This window comes from Podarcis raffonei, chromosome 11, assembly GCF_027172205.1.
Source record: "Podarcis raffonei isolate rPodRaf1 chromosome 11, rPodRaf1.pri, whole genome shotgun sequence".
Classification (NCBI taxonomy): domain Eukaryota; kingdom Metazoa; phylum Chordata; class Lepidosauria; order Squamata; family Lacertidae; genus Podarcis; species Podarcis raffonei.
In genome coordinates, this window is record NC_070612.1 from 949551 (window position 1) to 966579 (window position 17029).

At 53.8% G+C, this 17029-nt stretch overlaps 4 protein-coding genes across 4 annotated transcripts in view; 3 read left to right on the top strand and 1 right to left on the bottom strand.

Moving 5' to 3' along the window:
• Positions 1-17029, top strand: part of STOML2 (stomatin like 2) — a 253111-nt gene that overhangs the window by 192633 nt on the left and 43449 nt on the right. The window lies entirely within an intron of this gene.
• The window catches only part of PIGO (phosphatidylinositol glycan anchor biosynthesis class O), a 110852-nt gene that overhangs the window by 28742 nt on the left and 65081 nt on the right, over positions 1-17029 (top strand). The window lies entirely within an intron of this gene.
• On the bottom strand, positions 117-7766 carry SPATA31F1 (SPATA31 subfamily F member 1). The gene is made up of 3 exons (XM_053409110.1): positions 7578-7766; positions 6293-6400; positions 117-5160 (listed from the first exon to the last, which is right to left on the bottom strand). Exons 1-3 carry the CDS (start codon positions 7764-7766, stop codon positions 238-240), a joined length of 5220 nt encoding a protein of 1739 aa, XP_053265085.1. The 3' UTR covers positions 117-237.
• Positions 14919-17029, top strand: part of ATOSB (atos homolog B) — a 31821-nt gene continuing 29710 nt past the window's right edge. The window contains exon 1 of the mRNA XM_053408520.1: positions 14919-15005. The gene's annotated coding sequence lies outside the window, so the exon portion shown is untranslated. The remainder of the gene's footprint in view (positions 15006-17029) is intronic.

Here is a 17029-nt window from a genome sequence, read left to right on the forward strand (position 1 = left end):
CATCGAGAAAGTATAGCCAGAGACATAATGGCAAATTTGAAAAATGCACCTGGACAGAAATTTTACCCCGGAAAAAGAGGACACATGGCAACCCAGTGATGGCTCCAACACAAGCCTCGGGTTCTTGTTCTCTTTTTATTTTGTTTGCTGCCTAGAGAATTTACTTAATGAGGTCTCTCGTGAATATAAAACGTAACTATGTCAGTAAATAAATAAATTCTGGGTCCTTCAGTGCTGCTATGGTTGGGCTCTTGGCAAATGGTTGCCTCCGCGCCCTCGCTTGCTCTGCCCTTGGCTCCGAGACCTGCCTCGCCGCTTGCTTGAATTTTGGGCTCTGCCCTCGGATTTCTGTTTTCGGCCACAGAATATCCAGGCCCCAATTTTTGATCTCTTTTTTCTGCTGCTCGATCTCTGCTCCTTGATCCTCCATCTCTGCTCCTTGATCCTCCATCTCTGCTCCCTGCTGCTTGATCTCTGCTCTTTGCTGCTCGATCTCTGCTCCCTGCTGCTCGATCTCTGCTCCCTGCTGCTCGATCTCTGCTCCCTGCTGCTCGATCTCTGCTCCTTGCTGCTCGATCTCTGCTCTTTGCTGCTCGATCTCTGCTCCTTGATCCTCCATCTCTGCTCCCTGCTGCTCGACCTCCGCTCCTTAATGCTTGAACTTCGGCTGCTGGATCTCTGCTCCCTGCTCCTCAAACTCTGTTCCTTGCTGCTCAGTGTCTTCTCCTTGCCCCTCGATCTCCGTCCTCCACTTCCAAGCAGCCCATCTTGACTGAGCGTGCCTCTCCCTTCCCCCCTTGTTGTGGGCCTTGTGCCTCTCGCCCCACTCCTCCCTCTGCCCATTTCCGAGGGCATCCATGAAGCTGCCCTTACAGAAGATTCTTCAAGCCTGACATGGGACTCCATCCTGCCTGCCTGGAGCAGCTGCACTTTGGGGGTGGGGGCTGAACCCAGGCCTTGAGCCTCCTCACCTGCCTGCCCTGCAGAGTCTGCTACTTGACTAAAGCAACACTGGGTTTCTTCCCACTTCACAGTGACGGCTTCTCCTGCATAGCTTATGGCACCCCAGTGATGTTGAGCTCCCATTTCCTTTGCATGCCTCTGGTCCTCATGAAGGCCAGGCCCCTGGTGGCCCCGTGGCAGGCTCCCCTCCGTCTGCCTTCCCTGGTCATGCAGCCAGATGTGGATCCCCTGCTGTAGGCCCAGCTTCTTCTCCACGATGGAGCCAAGCAGGGACAGGTTCTTGTCAGTGTCCCTGTGGCGGCCCAAGAGGATGCTTTCTCCCGCGGGCAGGAACTGAGGTGGGTCTCCTTGCTCTCCTTTGCCTTCACTTCTGGGCTGGGTCCTCTGCAGAGCCCGGTCCCCATCAAGGACTTTTTGCTCTAGCGCCTGGCATGTCCTGCTTCCCTTGCCAAACTGGTGGGCGCAGGAGGCTGGGCGTGGTGCAGAATATTCGGCACATTCCTCATGGGACGTTGGCGCCTCTTCTGTGTCGTACCAGCTCTCTGGGCTGCTGCTGCTGCTGCATTTATCTGCGACCTCTTTTCCGCTCAAGGACCCTTCCCCGCTCTCCTGCTCCTCCTCTTGTTGGATGTTTTCCTCCTCCTCCTCGGCCTTTTCCTGTATGTCAAACTGGCCCCGACTCCCCTGGGGAAAGGCCACACCTCCTATGGGCACCAGCTGTTCCAGAGGGGGCTGTGGGGGCCTCTGTGTCCAAGGCCTGCCCCTCCCGACCTCGCCCAGAAGACCTGAAGGGGCAAAGATCTTCAAGGACTGCAGGACTCTTCTGGGAAGCCCCCACTGCCGCTGCAGCTTCATCTTCTGCAGGTGGAGCTCCAGGTGGTTACAGGTTGTCCCCGGGAGGAAGAGCAGCTCCTGTTCCAGGACAACCACTTGGATCCTGGCCCTACGGCCAGCCAGCAGGAGGGGAGAGCCTTGCATGAAGGCCCTCAGTGACCTCTGGATGAGAGCAGGCAACCCCCACAGGTGCTGCAGCCGTCTCTTCCTGACGCACAGCTCCAGGACGCCTCTGTCCGACTGGGCCAGGAATGGTGTCTGGGCCTCCAAGAACTCCTGGCCCATTTGCTGGGGGGCAAGAGGCCGAGTGGGTGGCCCACGGAGCACCACCCGCAGCACCTCCGTGTAGCGCACCCCCAGCCCCCAGAGGGAGGCCAGGTGGCTCCGGCAAACGGCTAGCTCAATCTGACCCACGTCCTCTGGGCGGACGAAAGGAAGGAAGCTGCTGCTGTGAGGTCGAAGGGCACCTTGGCCGGGACGTATCGGCCGGGGGAGCAACGGCCTTGTGGAGAGCGAGGCGAGGCGCCACGAAAGCTGGGCCACGGGAGGGAAGACCCCCAAGAGCACCTCCACGGACCTCTTTGCCACATGCTGCTCCATCTTCTGGTGCTTCAAGACCACTAGGTGAGCCTTCCGGGGAGTTGCCATGACACTAGCAAAAGCCCCCAGGTAGCCTCCTCTGTCACGGTCACCAGGGCTGCGTCCCTCAGGCAGAGCCAGGGGAGATTTTGCTGCTTCCTTCCTGGGGGGCTGGAGCCGCATCTCTGGAAAGAGGAAGCGCAGGGACTCCAGTACCAACTTGGGCAGCCCCCACCGCTGGAGAACGACCCTTTTCCGCACATTCAGCTCCAGTTTATGCCGGGTTTCCTTGCGGAGGAACAAGGGCCTCTCCTGGAGGATGGTCACAGTCCCCTGCCCACGCCTCTGGCGGCACAGCTGGGGGGTGGCGAGGAGAAGGTTGCGGAGGGAGCGCTGGACCAGGCCAGGCAGCCCCCAGGTGTGCTGCACCTGCTTCCTCCTGACGTGCCACTCCAGCTCTCCCCGGACCTCAGTGCCAACAAAGAGGGTCTCTGTTGCGGCAAACCTGGCTGCGGTTGTGCTGGCTGCGGGCGAGAGGGGAGGGCCGGGGACCAGGAGAGCCACGGACCTCCTGTAGAGCGTGGGCAGCCCCCAACGGTAGGCCAGCTGTTTCCGGACAAGGTTCAGTTCAATCGCCTGCAGCGCAGACTCCTCCAGGAAGGGGAAGGCCTGCGATCTCGGCCGGAGGGGTCTCAGCCCCCGCGGCAGGACCCTGGGAAGGGCCTCTCTGCCCACTCGGCGGCTGAGTTCTTGCGACAGACGCACCACGGGCGAAAAGAGGCCCAGCTGCGTCTCCAGGGCTTTCTTGGCCACTTGCCGCTGCAAGGCCTGCTGCCTGGAGCCCCAGCGCTTCTCTGGGGAGGAGGCGGCCCCCCTCTCTGGCAGGGCGGGTAGCTTTTGGGGTGGAAGCCGCTCAGCTCCGTGGGGCCAAGAGACCTTCTCCCTGTCCCTGGGCTTTATTGTTGGCGGGGGAGAGGGGCCCCGGAAGTGCTGGAGGGACTCCAAGACCCGCCTGGGGAGGCCCCAGCGCCTCTCTATCACGACTCTCTTGAGGTGGCTTTCCAGCAGCCTCTTGGTCTCTGGCGGGATGCAGGGCAGCTGCCCGATGGCAGGGCGCACTTGCTGGGAGCCCCGCGGGACGAGGAGGCGTCGGGTTGGTGGCCGGGGTGGAGGAGCCGGGAGGAAGCGCTGCAGGGACCTCTGGAGGAGGCCGGGGAGGCCCCACTGGTGCTGGAGCCTCCTCTGGAGGGCGTGGGTCTCCAGGGCGTCCAAGGCAGTGGGCGCCACAAACTCCAGAGCAGGGAGAGGTGGGGCAGGAGGCTGCAGCCTGGGGGCTCCATGGCGAGAAGGGAGAGCCACCTGGAGACGGGCCCGCTCAGGAGCAAGCGCCACCCTCTCTCCTTCCGCCTGCGGGTGGGGATGGCTTGTTGGCTGCAGGTACTTCCAGCCCAGGGGAAATGGCTTCAGCAGGGAGGCGGGCATCTTCTGGGCAGGCGGAGGGAGCTTCACTGGAGAGGCACCAGCGGGTCTGAAGCTCACGCCCCTGGCTTCCTGCTGTGCTCCTCCGGCCCCTGAACTCGCCAGCCCTCGGCCCTCGCTCTGGAGCACTTTCCGTGGTGCGGCTGGGTGCATGTGTTGCAGGGCCTCCCGCACCCTCTGTGGCAGCCCCCAGCGCTTGAGGCGCACCATCTTCTGGAGGTGCTTCTCGAGTCCTGCCCTGGAGTCCTCGCTCAGAAAGGAGGGCGCCTGAGGCTGGGTCACAGCCACAACCTCCCCCGTGGCCTTTCGAGGGGCAGACCCTGGAGCAGCGGGCATGAAGGCCCGGAGAGAGCGCAGGAGGGACTGGGGCAGCCCCAGGGCATGCTGGGCTCGCTTCCAAAGCACGTGCCACTCCAAGATTGCCCGGGCAGCCTCCTTCAGGAAGGGAGTGTCTGTGGGAGCAAACTCTGCCCTCAGAGACCCCCGTTTCCTACAAAAAACAGGAGACCCTTTCTCCCTGGCGCGCCCTCGTCTCTTGGGACGTCCTCTGGAGGGGCTGGTCCCTGGGGATTTCCTCTTCCTGCCAAAGGCTTCCTCCTCCACAGGCTCTCCCCATAGCCTGGAAGATGTGCTGCTCTCGATCCTCAGCGAACATTCAGAGACTTGCCGGAGGGTGACTTCGAGGGATGTCCTGGACCGAGCAGAAGAGGAGCTGTAATCTGTCCTGCTGGTGAAGGAGATCTCCGAGAAGGTGAAGGTGGAGGTGCTGAGGGCGGCCTGTTCTTCCGCCCAGTCGTCAGAGCAGCACATGCATTCCTCCAGGCCCCTGAGACCCTCCTGCTTAGCCTTCTTCGCCGCTCTCGGCTTCTTCGGGGTCCTGAGCTGGTGAGGACCTGTGCAGGGTGCTAGAGGTGCTCCCGGAGTGGAAAGGGAGAGGTTGCCGGCGGGGCCAGGCTCGCTGTCGCTCCTGAGCAAAGTGACAGAAGCGGGCGATTTGGACATGTCTAGGCAGCTGGAGTACTCCAGGCACGAGGTGTTGGGGTCCAGCGGCGCTGGCGAAGATGGGAGGCCCCGTCCTCTGGGGTACGCCAGCCGTCTGGCCTGCACAGCCACCCTGTCGCAGAGGGTGCAGGCGGGGTCAGCACACAGCAGGTGGCGGATGGGGTCCTGGCGAGGGGTCCTGGGCGAGGGGCCATCCTGCGCCTGTCCAGGCCGCTGTCCTTGGACGTCTGCAGAGGAGAAGAGGGCGAGCTGTTGGAGTGGGAATGACAGCACAGGCTTCGATAGGGAACCAACATGCAAAGACTGTAAAAGGGAGCGTGAAAGGATATTGTTGGGAGATGGTATTAAGAACGTGTCAAGGATCTTTGTGCAGGAAAAGCTCAGCCTTGAGCTATCCTGAGAGGAATCAGGCATCCAGCTCTGACAATGCCAGCACGCTTTTCCTTCTGAGAATGTGACTTGATTTTTCAGCAAATGTAAAATTAAGGCAAGGGAATGCCTCTGGATAAGGATGTGTGATTTAGAGGCCGGGAGACTCTTGTGGGATTCCCAGCAGCCACTGCTGCTCTGACCAAATAAAGTCACCCCAGACATCACAACTGTGTTTATTGAAGAAATCCACCGCGCTGCGTTCTCTGATGAAAGCAGGAGGCAGAACTCTGACCGGCAAGTTGCCCATCTCCCTTCCAGGAAAAAAGCGCACCAAGAACTCTGGCCAGTATAAGTTTCAGTCGTGGGAGTGGTCCCTACTCGCAAATCAGTAGTCAATTGTAACAAAAACTAATCCATTCATAAGTATGTATTCTGACAAGGATTACAAACTCAAACAGGGATTACAAACTCATAAGGATATGTCTAACACAATAATTAGTTACAGAATTAGAGATAAGAGTTTATGAGTAGAGATGTGAAGGTCTTGGTTTCAATCACTGAGCAGAACTCAGAAGTCAATTATGGATCAGAAACCAGTAAGTTCATGTTAGTCCATTTGAGTTTGTAATCCTTGGCAGAATACATACTTATGAATGGATTAGTTTTTGTTACAATTGACTATTGATTTGCGAGTAGGGACCGCTCCCACGACTGAAACGTATGTTGGCCAGAGAGCTGGGTGTGCTTTTTTCTTGGTGCATCTCCCTTCCAGGGCATGCTATGGAAGGTGTGGGAGACCCACCTCACAAGCACCCACTCCAGGGAACAGAGAGGAGAAAGGACGTTGGGGGAGGAGAATTTTGGGGCAGGCAGGAGTTGGGCCTTGGGGTCACCATTAGTGTCAGGATCTGGCCCAACTGCTGGTTGGGAAGGTTACAGGAAAGCCACAGCAGTTGTAGGAAGAGGAGCAGGAAAAGAGCTTGGCTGAGCTAAGGGGAGTTTGGATTTCACAGCCCTGCTTCCAAAACGGGTTCCTAACAGGACCACCTGGTGGTGCTGATACCAATTTGGGGGAGCTGGGATCTCGGGATGCCCCCAGGACCACCCGCCCTGCGTTACCTTTCGCCTTTTTTACAGTTGCCTGGGGCCGGTCTCTGCTCGTGGGATGAGCCTGTCAGGAAGAGACGAGGGAGAAGAGTTACTCAAAGGAAGGAAAAGAGCCTTTGTTAATTTTTAAATTTAATTTCAAACATAAAGAAAATATAGAAAAAGAAAAGTAAGAGAAAGGATAAACTTACATCAAAAGATCATACATATTCCACATATCGAGATTACTCTGAATTTCCTAACTCCCACCCCCGCCATCCCATCCATGGGTCCTCTTAATTCTATTTTCAGCTGCATATCAATACTTCTCCAATCTTTCGTCTTCCTAAGTTATCTCTACATCCTATAACATTACAAGTGTATATAAGGTAAAGGTAAAGGGACCCCTGACCATTAGGTCCAGTTGTGGCCAACTCTGGGATTGCGGCGCTCATCTCACTTTACTGGCCGAGGGAGCCGGTGTGCAGCTTCCGGGTCATGTGGCCAGCAGGACTAAGCAGCTTCTGGCGAACCAGAGCAGCGCACGGAAACGCCGTTTACCTTCCCGCCGGAGCAGTACCTATTTATCTACTTGCACTTTGACGTGCTTCTGAACTGATAGGTTGGCAGGACTGAACAATGGGAGCTCACCCCGTCGCAGGGATTCAAACTGCCGACCTTCTGATCGGCAAGTCCTAGGCTCTGTGGTTTAACCCACAGTGCCATCTGCGTCCCTACAAGTGTATATAGAATCCTGCTAATGTTTTAACCTGTTCACAATGATTTTGTATATACATTATAAACATAATGGCTCTGCTCTGCCTCCACAGTTGGAGACAATAAAAACTCTTGAATCCCAGTTGCTGTGTCCAGATCCTGCCTTTGGCCTGATCCAGCCAGTGTGGCCATATGATGCTGAGGCTGATGGGAATTGGAGTCCAAAACAGCTGGAGGGCACCAGGTTGGGGAAAAGGAGGGATTCTCCGGCGAGCTTAAACGTGGAAGCAGCTGCTCCCCATCTTCTCCCAAAGCATCCTTCACCCAGACTGAGCAAAGGGCACTTTAAGGAGCGTTTGCACTTGCTACCAGACTCATTAAGGAGCCACCAAAGCCTTGACTCTCCTTCCTCCCTTTCTGCACATGCTCAGGTGCAGAACCAGAGTTCCTAAACCAGGTCAGTTCTTGCAGATGTGGCAACAGTGTTGTGCGCCTGTGTTGCATGAAAGTCCTGGCTGCATTTCGCCTCAGACGCAGATACCCACCTGTGGCGACTTGGGCCAGGCACCTGCGGACAGCGGACAGGCTCTCCTCTCCGGAAGAAGCCTCCCCTGCAGAATCTTCCGGGAGAAGCAGACGAGGAGGGACAGGATGACGCTGCCACCAAGGAGGAACCAGGGGACCAAGCAGCAGGAGAAGTAGCAGCTGAAGGAGTCATCGTGGGACACCTCCATCTTGGCTGCCCAGGCCTGTGGGCCCACAACAACTAGGCCTCCCCTGCTGCCTTTCTGGGCCACCTGAGGCCCATGGCAGCGTTCCAGGCCACCTCATAAAGGCACCGGGCATGTCATAGAGGGGCACCCTGCCCTGAGCCAAGACCAATCCCTGGTCACCCTCAGGCACCCAATACGGTGAACCCCCAGAACATGCACCCCTTCTGTCTTACTGTGGACTCCCCTTCCTCACAATTCTGGCTGCTGCACATTCTCTCTCTCTCTCTCTCTCTCTCTCTCTCTCTCTGGACATGGGAAAGCAAAGCAAAGAGGCAACACGAGGGTCTCTCTCTCCTAAGTCCCACAAATCAATCTGCCAAGGAAACAGTTCGGTGGGGCAGCTGCACTTGCTGTCGTCTCCTCTCCCCACTGATTTAGCTCTTGGTATTAGGGCAGGGATGTAGATGATTCATGTAGCCAGCGGAGGAGGTCCTCTCTCTGCTCTGACTTTTTGTGAAGAAATAAATTCTCAACACACACAAAAAGTATGTTTTAAAGCTTTACCGGCAGAAAGTTGGTTTAAATGTTACAAAAACAATAAACGATACATCGTCTCAGTTATACATTTCTGTTCTTGCATATATTGATCCCATGTTGTTCGGATGCCTGATTATCATCTTCCAAAGCAACTACTCTATTCCCAACTTAAGAACAGAAAGCAAAATACTGGTGGACAACAAAAGAGTTTTAAAGAGCAAATCTTTTAAAAATGCATTATAAAAACTGATAATTGGGAAGCACTGGCCTCCGAGTGCTCCAGTTGGAGAACAGCCTCTGCTAATGGCATCATGGATTCTGAAGAAGCACAAATTCAGGGCGCAAGGGAGAAACGTGCCAAGAGGAAGGCAGGCTTGGCAAATCCACACCGTGATCAACTCCTGCCCAGAAACCGATGTCCCCACTGTGGAAGGACGTGTGGATCCAGAATTGGCCTCCACGGTCACTTACGGACTCACTTTTAATACCATGTTTATGGAAGACAATCTTACTCAGCTACGAGGGATCGCCGAAGAAAGAAGAGGAAAGATCAGACTCACCATAGGATGATGGGAAATTCATCTCCAAAGTGGAATATGACCCAGGCTGAACAAATAAACTGCCAACCAACATATAAATTAGGGCTGCCATATGCCCAGAATTTCCCGGACAGAGTCTCCATAGAGACTCCATAGTCTCTTACGGACTCACTGTTATGACTGTGTTCATGGAAGACAATCTTACTCAGCTACGAGTGATGACCAAGAGAGAGATTCCAGTATAAGACTCAAGAACACATCAGCTTTTTCAGCTAAAAATCAAAAGAACTCTGCCTCCATCTTTTCCAACTTGTGGCATTTTGGTCCATGCCCAGGGAGCCCTTTGTGTGCAAAAGCAATGCCTGACTGAGCGGTGGGGGCTGCTTCATTAAGATTAGTGAGAACTCGGAAGGGCTGTCCTAAAACCTGTGACTCAGTCATAAAACTCAGCTCACCCCACCTGTGCAATGGAAAAATACAATTCTTCACAGTAACTTGAGCACAATTTTATGGAAGCTTAAACCATTTCAACAATGGAGACATAGAAGGATAGGCAGACAGATCGACAGAGTGTCCCTGGTGTGTCTGAAGAGTTCTCTTGCTTTGTTTTCTCAAGCTTTGGAAGCCTTTTTTGAGACAATTCTGCCTGTCGGTCACTAGAGAGCAGCAGCGCCCTTCCTTCCTTTGAATTCCGGTTTAAAAACATGGAATTCTACCCAAGCCTTTCAAACGAACTGCAGTCAGTGCCTTCCCTGCCAAGCCTCCTTCCACAAGCTGCTACGTTGCGGAGATCCTGTATTATGTGCAGTCAGCAGGAACAATTGCTGTCCCCAGTCTGGTGAGTGACCACCTTCCTTATTGTCAGGCACACTTCCAAGAAGGGGCTCCAAATTTAAGTGGCACTTCCTTCGCTGTCAGCCTCAGACTGAGCTGGTCAGGGATAATACAAAGAACCACCAGTTTTCTGGGGCCAGAGCCACACCTTTCTGATCCCAAACACTGCCTACCTAACACCTCTTTTTCCGGTTCTTCTTCTTTGGCGATCCCTCGTAGCCGAACAAGATTGTCTTCCATAAACACAGTTTGAACAATGAGTCCGTAAGTGACTGTGAAGGCCAATTCTGGATCCACACATCCTTCCACAGTGGGGACATTGGTTTCTGGGCAGGAGTTTTTCCGGTACCTTGGGCTCAGTGCCTCTGAGCATGTGCAGATTCTCCTTCCCTCTCCCAAATGAAGCTAACCACCCTTAGGACAAAGTGTTCCTGAGTTTTAGTCAACAGCTTTTTCCTTCATGAGGAAAATGCCTTCTTGTCTGCCAAAGAACTAAAGTGGTACCTCGGTTTTCAAATGTCTCTGTTGACGAACATTTCAGTTTTCGAACGCTGAAAAACCGGAAGTAAATGCTTCGGTTTTTGAACACGCCTTGGAAGTCAAAAACATGCCATGTGGCTTCCATATTGAAATTTCTGTATCAAGGCTTCCATACTGAGTTTTTAGTTTTCAAACGTTTCAGAACTCGAACGGTCTTCCGGAATGGATGACGTTCGAAAACCAGGGTACCACTGTATTTGGGGGCGTCCTGGACTCCAGCTGTGCTCTCGGTCTTGTTTGCCTTTCTGCCCACAGCAGCCTGGGCTGATTTGTAAGATGGTTGCTGCCCGGCTGGTCCCTGCTTCAGCCTGGCTGGTTGGGAAATTGAAAACCTCTCCCAAAGGAGCAGCACTGCCTGTGCCCTTGCTGCCCGTGAGGGGCACAGCGCTCCCTGCTGCCCTGAGGACCCTGAATGCAGGACCCAGGTGTCTGGGGTCCCAGCAGCTCGCTCGCTGTCATTGATCTACAACCATAGAACGGTAGAGTTGGAAGGGATCCCCAGGGGTCATCTAGTCCAACCCCCTGCAAGGCAGGAATCACAGGTGACAGGTGAACGTCTGACAGGTGGCCCTCCAACCAACGACGGAGAGTCCATCACCTTCTGAGCGAGTCAAACTGCTCTTCATGTCAGAAAGTTCTTCTCAATTTCTTAAAACTTTACACCGCTTGACTGTAAAAACAAAACATACCAAACAACTGAAAGCCGTTTATGGAGAAGGTAAAAACAATGATCGACAAAAATATTAACAACTTTGTGTCCTTACATGCCATCTTCCCCCGCTCTCAAGCAACCACCCGCTCAGAACATAAAAACAGCCTGCAGGATCAGGCCAACGGCATCCCATCCTCACAGCTGCCTGTGAGAAACCAGTAAGCAGGATTCGAGCACCAGAGCCCTCTGCCCTCCTGAGGGTTCCAGCAACTGGAATTGAGTGGCATTGCTGCCCCAACTGCAGAGGCAGAGTGTAGCAGACACGGCTAGCGGCCCTCAAGCCTTCTCCTCTGCCATGAATTTGCCCAATCTTCTCTTAAAGCCCTCTGGGTTGGTGGTCACCACTGCCTCCTGTGGCAAGGAGTTCCACAGGTTAACTCTGCGCTTCATAAAGAAGGGCTTTCTTTTCTTGTTGCAGGAATTTATGTATAGGTTGGGGGGTTGTCCCTCTAGCAGATTTCATGCACATGCAGCCCACTACCAAAACCAGCACAATCACTTTTGTGACTTTTGTGATTTGTCCCCTGATACGGAAAGGGGGGGGGCATGTCTTCTTCACCTTCTTCTTCGCTACAATATATCCATTTATTTCCAATTGTCAATGTCAAAAGGGACTAAAATCTATAAAATCCATAGAAAATCAACGTGCCAATTTGCTCAATTTCTCTAGGACTCCATGACACCTTCCCTGTCCTCCATAATCCCTCAAGCAAGGTGTCAAGACCCTAATCCTGTCAAATCACTCTGCCAAGCCTTTCCTCCAGGCAATGCCAGTACATGGACCATTGTCTTCTCATCACCGGTACTCAGGATGTGCTTATCTGTGCATATCTCCAGCTCTGCATATTCCCCCCTCCCTCCTCCATGTGTTAATTCTGTGTAACCCAACCTCTTCTTAATGTATTCATGATGTAACTGTGATGTATTTTGCACTGTATTCTGGGACATGGAGGGAAGTTTTAAAAGTTCATGTCACCCCTTTCTCGCTGTTCAATCTCGCCTTGAACCTGTTGCGCAATAAACTTGGATCTTCTGCAGCTTGCTCCTGTCTCTGGCTGAGCTCATTTTCCTCCGCAGGGACCCGCGGACTTAGTCCGATTAGCTGGGTGGCAGAGCAGCCTCGCACCCAGATTTTACCGTAACACCCCACAAAACACTTCATTACAGTTTCTTCCTATCTATTCAAAGGGCCTCTGCTGCACGATACCAAATGTAAGAATTCACTGATCAATGTATCTATGTACTGGCTCACTGGGAAAACTTCAGAAATTCATCTAGACCTGTGAGCTCAGCTGCTCAGCAGCCCCTCTGCCTGAGTGATAATCCCTGGCATCCTGATACCTGAGTGCCAGACAGGTGGCCATTCCAGAAATAACAAACCCAGATGAAGACAAAAGGGTGGGATGAACTTGGCTGGGAAACAGGGAAATGTAAATATCTCTTTTGTTCCACTTGATGGGTGTTTGGTGGAGGGCAAGGGGAACCATGGGGCAGGGTTCAGGATGCTCAGATTCCTGCCCCCAGACCTCCCCTTTCGTGATGTAACTGTGATGTATGAGTGATGTAGTTGAGGGGGTGTAACATGGGGATTAGCAGCTAATAAAAGTTTGGGTTCTCTTTCGTTCAGGGCTTCCATCTTGTTCCACCTGGTGGCAGGTGGGAGTCCTGTCGCGAGAATCTTCAATCAAGACCAAGCCGACTGGCTGCTGTTTTGCTCTGATATTCCTGGATAGTGTCCTTGTTTTTTGCCCAAGGGAGCCCTCAGATTTCTCCATTAACATTCTCCATCCTGAATCTTCTAGCATTCAGCTTCCTGGATGTCTCCCTGCTTCAAGGCAGTGGAGAGCTTAGCAGCAACTGCACATGCTCACTCACCGAAGAGAAAAGCAACAAGGCCAGGGCAGCTCAGGACAGGAAGAGGTGACTCATTTCTTATTTTTACTTTTGCCCCTGGCTCTCTCTCTCTCACTCTTGCCCTCCTTTTGCTGCCCTTTCCTTTGGCTGCGCAGCTGCAACCTCTCCTCAGCCGCCTGACTCACCTCTTCTCTCGGGATGAGACCTGGGTTTTCTAAAGGGATTTAAAAACACCCAAACATCTGCTGCGGTTTTGCTCTCATCAAGTGAAACGTGCAGAGCAAAGGCAAGCGGGCAGCCTTCCCCAACCTGGTGCCCTCTGGGTGTTCGGGACTACAATGCCCATCAACCCCAGCCAGCACAGCTAAGCAACACTTGGTGGATGGCAGATGGGAGTTGTAGTGCACAACACCAAGTTGGGGGAAGCTGCATCAGAGTTCCCTGGTGAATTCTTTTTCAGGCCCAAATATAATGTATAAAAGAGTTTTGGAGGTTACCCAGATGAGCTTGGTGCTTCTGAGCCTCTTCCAGCCTCCCTGGGTATCTCTGGATCAAGAAGTCCATTCTGAACGAAGCAAAGAACAGATAGGTAACTTTCCCTTGATAGCAACTTCTGCCCCTGAGAACATTGGCCAGTGTGATACCAATTTTAAAAAATGAATATTGGAAAATACAGGTCAGGAGCTGAGCATCGATTCCGGGGAAAGTGCTGGAACACATTTCTATATCTATATAGCATTACAAAACATTGGATTTTGCTGAAGAAGGAAACAGCCTGGCTTCTGCAAAGGGAAGCCCTTCCAAACTGGCCTTTCAGAGCTCCTGGAGAATGTCAGTAACCCAGGGCCGGATTGAGGTTGGATGAGGCCCTCAGCTCCTGAAGGTAATGGGGCCCTTTATATGTCCAGCTGTCCTTTGTCAACAACAAATTGTCACTTTTTTTGTGTTGAATATATACTACAGTATATGCTAATTTATGGACCTAATAGGTATCTAAAGCCATTTGCACATAACAAAATATGTATTTTATGAAAGTACGTAATTGTGATATTTTAGGGATCAGGCTAGCAGGTGGGGCCCATGACTTACATCATAGGAGCCTATTACAACACAAAACACTGTTGCTGTATGTAGGTTTTATTTTATGTGTTTTTTATCTTATATTTTGGAAATGTACATGCAGGGCTTTTTTTTCCTTTAATTTTTTGGGGGCCCCAAGAGAGTGGCGCCCTAAGCTAGAGCTTGTTTAGCTTATGCCTAAATCCGGCTGGATCCACGGAGGCTTTTCGCTCCAGAGCCGGCCCGAGTGGAACCTCCAGTCCCAGGAGCAGTCCACGTCCAGCTGCTCTCCCGGTCCCTCTCCGGGCGGCGGGGCTGGACTGGATGGCCTCGGAGGGTCCCTCTGGGCCGGCCGCCCGGCTCCCGCCCCCCCGGTCCCGCCGCCCAATCAGGCGCGCCCTCCTCCCTCCGCGTCCCCGCCCACCGCGCTGTCATCACAGACCTGCACGTGGAGGGGGCGGGGCCGCCGCAGGAGCCGCGCCCCGCCATTGGCCGCCGGGCGGCGAGGTCTCCAATGAGCGCGGGAGGGGGCGGGGCCGGCGGCGGGGCCCGGAAGCTGCTGCTCCTGCGGGGCTGCGAGGAGGCGGCAGGCGAGCGGGGCGACGGCGGACCCGGATCTGCGCCCCCCCTGCAGCCGGAGGGAGACAGGTGGGCCGGGCAGACCCGCGGCGGGGCGGGGGAATTGCCCCGGAGCAAGCAGGAGGGGGGAGGAGGAGGAGCCTGATTTGGGGGGCGGGGGGCGGAGGGGTGGCTCTTTGGGGGGGGTCAGAGGCATCCCATGCAGCTTTGGGGGGATTCCCTTGGGGGCTGCGCAGGAGAGCTTCCCGAAGCTTTAAGGGCGTGGTTTTTTGGGGGGGTCCATAGCACTTGTCCCCCTAAGATTGCCTTGTGTCGCGACCCTTTTTCTTCTTCTCCCCCCACCAAAAATGAATAAATGGGAAGGTTTGCAAGGGACCCCCAAAGTGGAACTGGGTTGGGGTGTCAGCCCCTAGAGAAGAAAGGGAAGGCAGGATTTGGGGGTCTTGAGCCTGTGCCCCCCCAAAAGCCGAGGGGCTGCTTTGCATCAAAGCCCTGCACGTGAGTTTGGTGTTTTATTCTTTTCTCTCTCCCCCCCCCCCCCCCGCTTTGTTCCTCCTCCTGAAAGGTTCGCTGCCGGCCTGGTTGCCAGAGAGGGGAGGCCTGCAGGTAAGAACCGGATCTGACTTGACTGCTGCTGAGCTCTTTTCTGCCTCTGCTCATGGGCAGTGATGCTCTTTCCTGCAAAGGATCCCTTTCACCCAGCTCTGCTCAAGAGCCCCTGGAGCCTTTCAGGGCTGCTTTGCACATTCTTCTTCCCGGTGGGGGTGAGGGATTTTACTTACTTGTTCATTTTACTGTGTTTCTGTCTCAAGGATCTCAGGGTGGTAGACGTGGTTTTCTTCTTGATGTGGGGTCTTAGAATTGTAGAGGGTCATCCATTCCAACCCCCTGCAGTGCAGTGCCTTTTGCCCAAAAGTGTGACTTGAACCCGTGTCCCTGAGATTAAGAGTCCCATGTTGCAGCAAGAGTCCCAGCCACATTGTTCCCTGAGTTCAGGCACCTTCTTCTTTTTCTAGGCAACCCCAACCCTTCCATTTTATGGCTTTGATTCTTGCTTTCTCATTAAGGAAAAATGTTTGGGCACTGGAATACCCCAGAAATATTGCTGCACAGGCACTGCTCAGATGCTTCCAGGGAGAGCTGCAAGCTTGGTTGCTCTGTTGTGTGTGCACTTTTAAAAAGCTGAATTAAAGCAACAACCTAGCTTTACGGATTTTGCACCCATATCTCTGCACCCCGTCTCAATGTGCCTGAATTTGGGGTCTTTCTTTCCCACTCTGTGCTGCAATGCCGTGCGTACCGACTTGCAAATAAGTCCAGCTGAACTTAGTGGACTTACTTCTGAGTAAGTGTTCATAGGCATCTTCAGGGTTTTGTTTGGGTGAATAGGCCACTCCCTGCCCCAAAAGGTGCCTAAAGCAGCTCATAGCATTATAAAGAGACCCAGACAAGCATTAGAACTAGTAAAAGACAATAAATTGGAAAGAAAAATAGAGCCAGCTTAGCTGCTGTTGCTACCAAGAGCTTTCGGGGAGCCTTGAGAAGAACATTTGAAAATACCATTAAAGACGTCTCCTTGTTTGTAGACTTCCTCCTTTCCCCCTTTCCCAATCTTGCTGAATTCTGGGCAGGTTACTCCCCACCTCCAGTTACCAGAATGTCTGTGGCGAGGAGGGTGGGGTGTCTGGGCTCTGGGTTTCCTTTCATGACCACAACTTCTGCCCTGTTCCCCGGCCCTTGCCTGGCAACCTCTGGCTTCCCCATCGCTGTCTGGCTTCAGTGCTGTGACGACTTCCTGTCATTTGTGCGGCGCTACCAGTCTGCCAGCCAGGTGCTGTGCTGGGCAACAGGAGGGCAAGACAGCTGCCCGTGCCAGGACAGAGCTGCCTTATTAAGACAGACAAAAGGAGCAGCTAGGGGGAAGGTTGCGGTGGGGGTGGGAAAAGATGCCTAGAAGAGGGAGTTATCCTGACCAGGCTGTTTTGAGCGCATGGCGGTTGGCACCCAGCGAGAGGAGAACACCAAGGACAGTGTGCACAGAGAGTGGGGAGCAGGATCCCTGGGTGATTATACACGTCTTGTGGGGAGGAGTGGAATGCTTTCGGAGGCTGCCACTTGCAGAGACACCTGAGCTTTGGGATTTTGAACCCTTCTTGGCACTGGAAGAATGCCCTGTGCCCAAATTGGGGCTTCCTTCTCGTGCCACATTGCACCTTGAGCTTTCCCTGATGATTGCGTTGGCCTGCTTTGCTCAGGACCCATCATTTGACCCAGGACTGGACTTTGGTGAGTGAGGCCGGCATTTGGTGCCCCCAAATGGATCTTCTCAATTTAGCAGGCCCTCGGCTTGGCATCCTGTGCAGGGGAACCGCCCACACCGTCCTAAATCTGGGGCTACTTGGTCCCTCCCTGAAGTCTCATGTTGGTGGCAGCTGCTTCCTGTCAGTTCTTCTCTGACCTGCCTGGGCTTGTGCCCCTTCTTGATCCAGAATAAGTCCGTGGCATCCAGAGCGAGGTGTGGAGACACGCTGGAGGTGACCCTCTCACGTCTCCTGCCTCGCTCATTTAGCCACGCTCTCCCTTTGTTGCTGCAGCCAATCCTCTGACCTTTGCCTAGGATCATGGGGCAC

What these genes read in the sequence shown, in the direction of transcription:
- SPATA31F1 (XM_053409110.1), bottom strand. Translation starts at nt 7,766, where the DNA reads ATGGAGGTGTCCCACGATGACTCCTTCAGCTGCTACTTCTCCTGCTGC. An exon ending in CCTGGCCCAAGTCGCCACAG is followed by an intron (nt 6,401 to 7,577) that starts GTGGGTATCTGC and finishes TCTTCCTGACAG; the next exon opens with GCTCATCCCACGAGCAGAGA. An exon ending in ATCCCAGCTCCCCCAAATTG is followed by an intron (nt 5,161 to 6,292) that starts GTATCAGCACCA and finishes TCCCTTTTACAG; the next exon opens with TCTTTGCATGTTGGTTCCCT.